Source organism: Dendrobates tinctorius, unplaced genomic scaffold (genome assembly GCF_039654945.1).
Source record: "Dendrobates tinctorius isolate UK_male_01 unplaced genomic scaffold, ASM3965494v1 ptg000001l, whole genome shotgun sequence".
In the NCBI taxonomy this organism is placed as follows: domain Eukaryota; kingdom Metazoa; phylum Chordata; class Amphibia; order Anura; family Dendrobatidae; genus Dendrobates; species Dendrobates tinctorius.
Genome location: NW_027361669.1, coordinates 851,191 through 857,363, shown reverse-complemented (window position 1 = coordinate 857,363; position 6,173 = coordinate 851,191). Strand labels below are relative to the sequence as shown.

Sequence of the window (6,173 nt, the reverse complement as noted above, 5' to 3'; positions counted from 1 at the left end):
AGACCAGGCATAATAGAATGGAGACGCAGCCATAGTGTGTGAACATAGACCTAAATGCAGGATTGCATCTGTAGGTAAAGTAAATCCCCAGAATGGCAGCACAAGCAGAGTTTAGGTCCATGATCCAGTTCTGAGATCTTGCGCACTCGGGAGATAGTGTGAAGCCTGTGTGTGGAAGGTAGGTGAGGCTGCGGTGCCAGCCAGGTGCCCTCCTCGGGGTGTGCCCTCTTCAGGGGGGTGCAGCCACACAGCGGGGCAGAGGGCGGTGCAGGGACGGCTGTCAGCACCGGTGGGCGGTGTCTGGGCCGAGCTCACTGGGAGGTGGCGGCCAGTGGCCATGAGATCACACGGCCTTATCTGAGAGGCCCCATCTACTTCTCATTTCCTCCTGCCTCCAATACGAGCGCAAGCAGCCGGATGCCATCACTAGCCGGGCTCACTCCGCACACGCCCGCCGCCGCCTGAGTGCCGCCCTGCGCACGGAAACTTTCAATGACTGCAGCTCCCGGGCTGCGCTGCCAGCATGTCCTGAGCGCCGGGGCGCCTCTCACAGGCGGGCACGGCTCCTGCATCTGATCGCTGCTAGCTGTCTGCTCTTGTCGTTGCTGCTTGGTGAGGCGGAAGATGGGGCTGCCCCCACTGGAGTTCACTGATTGTTACTTGGACAGCCCGCAATTCCGGGAGAGGCTGAAGTCCCACGAAACTGAGCTGGACAAGACCAACAAGTTCATCAAGGAGCTCATCAAGGATGGCAAGTCCCTGGTGGCAGCGCATAAGAGTAAGTGCAGAGTGCCAGCTACCCTGCCATGTCCTGCATCATTAGCTGTGCTCACGGGAGCTGTCATTGTCACAGGGAAGCCCTCCACCTAGGGGCAGCTGTGAGGCTGGTGGTCTGCATCAGCTGGGTGCATTCCATCGGGCTGGCGGTCTTCATCAGCTGGGTGGTTACATGCTATCTGGCTGGTGGTCTTCATCAGCTGGGTGGTTACATGCTATCTGGCTGGTGGTCTGCATCAGCTGGGTAGGTACATGCCATCGGGCTGGTGGTCTTCATTAGCTGGGTGGGTGCATGCTATCCGGCTGGTGGTCTGCATCAGCTGGGTGGGCGCATGCCATTGAGCTGGTGGTCTGCATAAGCTGGGTGGTTACATGCTATCTGGCAGGTGGTCTGCATCAGCTGGGTGGGTGCATGCCATCCGTGGGCTGGTGGTCTGCATCAGCTGGGTGGGTGCATGCTATCCGGGGGCTGGTGGTCTGCATCAGCTGGGTGGTTACATGCTATCTGGCTGGTGGTCTGCATCAGCTGGGTGGGTGCTTGCTATATGGCAGATGGTCTGCATCAGCAGGGTTGTTACATGCTATATGGCAGGTGGTCTGCATCAGCTGGGTAGATACATGCCATCTGGCTGGTGGTCTGCATCAGCTGGGTGGGCACATGCCATTGGGCTGGTGGTCTGCATAAGCTACGTGGTTACATGCTATCTGGCTGGTGGTCTGCATCAGCTGGGTGGGCGCATGCCATTGGGCTGGTGGTCTGCATAAGTTGGGTGGTTACATGCTATCTGGCTGGTGGTCTGCATCAGTTGGGTGGGTGCATGCTATCCGGCTGGTGGTCTGCATCAGCTGGGTGGTCGCATGCCATTGGGCTGGTGGTCTGCATCAGCTGGGTGGGTGCATGCTATATGGCAGATGGTCTGCATCAGCTGGGTGGGTGCATGCTATATGGCATGTGATCTGCATCAGCTGGGTGGGTACATGCTATATGGCAGGTGGTCTGCATCAGCTGGGTGGGTGCATGCCATCCGTGGGCTGGTGGTCTGCATCAGCTGGGTGGGTGCATGCTATCCGGGGGCTGGTGGTCTGCATCAGCTGGGTGGTTACATGCTATCTGGCTGGTGGTCTGCATCAGCTGGGTGGGTGCTTGCTATATGGCAGATGGTCTGCATCAGCAGGGTTGTTACATGCTATATGGCAGGTGGTCTGCATCAGCTGGGTAGATACATGCCATCTGGCTGGTGGTCTGCATCAGCTGGGTGGGCACATGCCATTGGGCTGGTGGTCTGCATAAGCTACGTGGTTACATGTTATCCGGCTGGTGGTCTGCATCAGCTGGGTGGGCGCATGCCATTGGGCTGGTGGTCTGCATAAGTTGGGTGGTTACATGCTATCTGGCTGGTGGTCTGCATCAGTTGGGTGGGTGCATGCTATCCGGCTGGTGGTCTGCATCAGCTGGGTGGTCGCATGCCATTGGGCTGGTGGTCTGCATCAGCTGGGTGGGTGCATGCTATATGGCAGATGGTCTGCATCAGCTGGGTGGGTGCATGCTATATGGCATGTGATCTGCATCAGCTGGGTGGGTACATGCTATATGGCATGTGGTCTGCATCAGCTGGGTGGGTACATGCTATATGGCATGTGGTCTGCATCAGCTGGGTGGGTACATGCTATATGGCAGGTGGTCTGCATCAACTGGGTGGGTACATGCCATCTGGCATGTGGTCTGCATCAGCTGGGTGGGTACATGCTATATGGCAGGTGGTCTGCATCTGTTGGGTGGGTACATGCCATCTGGCAGGTGGTCTGCATCTGTTGGGTGGGTACATGCTATATGGCAGGTGGTCTGCATCTGCTGGGTGGGTACATGCTATATGGCAGGTGGTCTGCATCTGCTGGGTGGGTACATGCTATATGGCAGGTGGTCTGCATCAGCTGGGTGGGTACATGCTATATGGCAGGTGGTCTGCATCAGCTGGGTGGGTACATGCTATATGGCAGGTGGTCTGCATCAGCTGGGTGGGTACATGCTATATGGCAGGTGGTCTGCATCTGCTGGGTGGGTACATGCTATATGGCAGGTGGTCTGCATCTGCTGGGTGGGTACATGCTATATGGCAGGTGGTCTGCATCTGCTGGGTGGGTACATGCTATATGGCAGGTGGTCTGCATCAGCTGGGTTGTTATGTGCTATATGGTAGGTGGTCTGCATCAGCTGGGTGGGTACATGCCATCTGGCTGGTGACCTGCATCAGCTGGGTGGGTGCTTGCCATCCTGGCATTCTCGCCTGTGCCACCAGTTGTGCCCTGAGAGCCTCTGCAGAGAATCCTCTAGAAGTAGGATCCTGTGATCTGCTGCTGCCAGTCTCATAATGTACAGGAAGGTGTGACTGTCTGTATACAGTGGGTATATACAGCGCTGCCTATGGCATCTCTGCCTAAAAATACCTGGAGCTGTGACTCAGATGCCTGTGTCTGCATGAAGCCGATGTGCCACTATGGTACCCGCAGTAATTGTGCCCCCCATGCATGGGCATAGTAGGGCACGTGAATATGATGATGCCCTTGGTGCCACTGTCTTCTGTGTACACTGGCACATCAGCTGTATTGGTCTCGTTGGTGGCCGCCCCACTTGACCCCTGTGTCATGTTTTACCAAGACCCTGTGTACAGCTTTTCATAGGTGGATAAGGAGGAACATGCACTTTCGCTAATTTCCCAATATCGCTGGCTGTGACAGATCCCACCTCCGACCCTTTCACGTGTCAGGCTCATGTGGATATGCGAGAAATTTCCATTTTTTGTGTTTCCCCCCCTTTGCCGTAAGTTTAAACGGCTGTAATGTTTTCGGAAGCAGATTGCATCGACTAGAGCCAAAGGATGTGCAAGGCTCTGTGGGAACCGTGATCATCTCCGAGCCTGAAACGCCCACATATCCACTGCACAGATTCTCTTTTATATCTGTGAAACGCAGCCAGGTAATGGGGCGAAATTACAGTAGTGCTCTGTTCACCATCTGATGCGTCTCAGAAGAGAAATAACCTTTCTCCAGCATCTTCTCTTCCATTTATGCTCTCCCTCTGAAGGACACAGCTCATAAGTACACTTTAGGGCGGGTGCAGACGACTTTTATGTTTTCTCTTCCGAGAAAATCTGGTTCAGTGTGTGTGACCAGGGTGTCGGGATGGAGAAAAAAAATTCCACATCTTCTCCATCCCGTCAGTCTGTGAAAATCTGAGTGCATGCAGATGTCATCCAAGTGCAGTACGATTTACTTGCATGGCTGAGTGCCATCTGAATATCATATCAAACTCAGGCATGCATCGTTCCTTATTATTTATTTATTTTTTTTCCTATTGGGCTGGCTCAATCCTAAGGGAAAAATATCTGGCATGTTCGAGGCCCCATAGAATAACATTGGTCCATTTGCAATTTGAGGTTTGGTTGGATCGCACTTGGACTGATAATATGCTCCTCTGCACCCGCTCTTCCAACCAGTCAGCTGACTTTGATCTTTTACATTGGCATCTTTTATTTCAAAGCTATAAAGGAAATTCCACCTTACTATGGGGACGCACTTGTCTCTTCCATTTTGAGCAGATAAATAACAGGGTTGTTCCGATGTTATGGCCGACCATCAGGACCTCTACCGATTCTGAGAATGAAGGGGATGGGTACTTCTGTAGCACTCCATTGCCTTCACTGTTTTATTTATTACACAGCTTTACATTAGCTACCCACTGTCCAAGGAAATGAGTACTGGGCTAGTGGAGAAAACCCCCATTCTGAAATGGTAATTTTCCTTTATATTGGCTCCTTGTCACACAATGGCCGACAAACCATCTGACTAAGGCCAAGCCTATTAGATCAGAGCTGGTGAGGACCCAACCAGGATTCTAGGACTGCTACACTGATGCATTGTCCAAAGTACTAGGTCACAATGGTTTTTCACTTACCAAATTTGGTACTGTTTGCCCGTTGCGTAGTGTTGAAGTGCAGAGTCTTACTAATTATTATTATTATTATTATTATTATTTATTGTTATAGCGCCATTTATTCCATGGCGCTTTACAGGTAAGGAGGGGTATACATGAAAACAAGTACAATAATCTTAAATAATACAAATCATAACTGGTACAGGAGGAGAGAGGACCCTGCCCACGAGGGCTCACAATCTACAAGTTTACAAATATACATGTCATATTGGGACCTTTTTTGACTGGCAGAAAAAAATACAAAGGGGTCTTGGAGTCCAGCAATTGCCTAGAACTGTGGGTGACCCAAGTTATGATATGAATGCAGTGACCTATCCCCGAGATGGGGATATCCCTGAAGGTCTGCATATTTGAGGTACTTGTTGCTGGGCACATGCCATCTAACATATCATTATGGTCATGCTGGTCATGCTACAACATATCATAGCTAGGCTGGCCCTGTGCCGAATGAGGGGAAAAGCAGCGTGGCAGAACGCCATGCCAGTCCCCATGTCTGCAGAATCCGTCTTGGGTCTCGTGCACAAAATCAGTATTTGGTCATTTTTTTCCTCAGTATTTGTGCCATGTTCACACATTCAGTATTTGGTCAGTATTTTACCTCAGTATTTGTGCCGTGGTCACACATTCAGTATTTGGTCAGTATTTTACCTCAGTATTTGTGTCATGTTCACACATTCAGTATTTGGTCAGTTTTTTACCTCAGTTTTTGTAAGCCGAAACCATCAGAGAAATAGTATAATAGAAACACGTCACCTATGTATTTATCACCCACTCCTGGTTTTAGCTTACAGATACTTAGGTAAAATACTGAAAGTGTGAATATGGACTTAAGGCCCCGTCTCACTAAGCAATCTCGGTAGCGAGATCGCTGCTGAGTCACAACTTTTGTGACATAACAGCGATCTCACCAGCGAGATCGCTATGTGTGACAGCGATCAGCGAGCGGCCCCCCTGCCGGTATCGCTGATCGCTGGAAGAAACCTCTGGACATTTCTTTGGTCGCTGGTCTCCCGCTGGCCAGCACGCATCGCTGTGTGTGACAGGCGGGAGACCAGCGATCAGGTGTAAAAAATAATAAAAAAAAATAACTAATATAGTTATTCTCACCTTCCGACGTCCCGTTCAGCCATCCTGCCTCTCTCCACGCTCCGGTCCCAGTGATCCTTTGCACGAATGACCGCGAGACTTTGTTATCCCGCGAGACTGTGACATCTCGCGGTCATTCGTGCAAAGGATCACTGGGACCGGAGCGTGGAGAGAGGCAGGATGGCTGAACAGGACGTCGGAAGGTGAGAATAACTATATTTTTTATTTTGATTCTATTTTTTACAGCGATGGCCAGCGATGCCGGGCGCTCGGCATCGCTGTGCTGATCGCTGGTGAGCTGTCTGTGTGACAGCTCACC

General features: G+C 51.6%; 1 protein-coding gene across 5 annotated transcripts in view; it reads left to right on the top strand.

Moving 5' to 3' along the window:
* Positions 1-386: 386 nt before the first annotated feature.
* ARHGAP26 (Rho GTPase activating protein 26) overlaps positions 387-6,173 on the top strand; it is a 605,933-nt gene continuing 600,146 nt past the window's right edge. For 2 of the 5 annotated variants that reach the window (XM_073573730.1, XM_073574405.1), the window contains exon 1: positions 387-778. In XM_073573730.1, coding sequence (XP_073429831.1) covers positions 625-778 — 154 coding nt within the window. In that variant the 5' untranslated portion in view covers positions 387-624. The remainder of the gene's footprint in view (positions 779-6,173) is intronic. The other 3 variants (XM_073572997.1, XM_073575091.1, XM_073572737.1) reach the window with 2 other exon arrangements.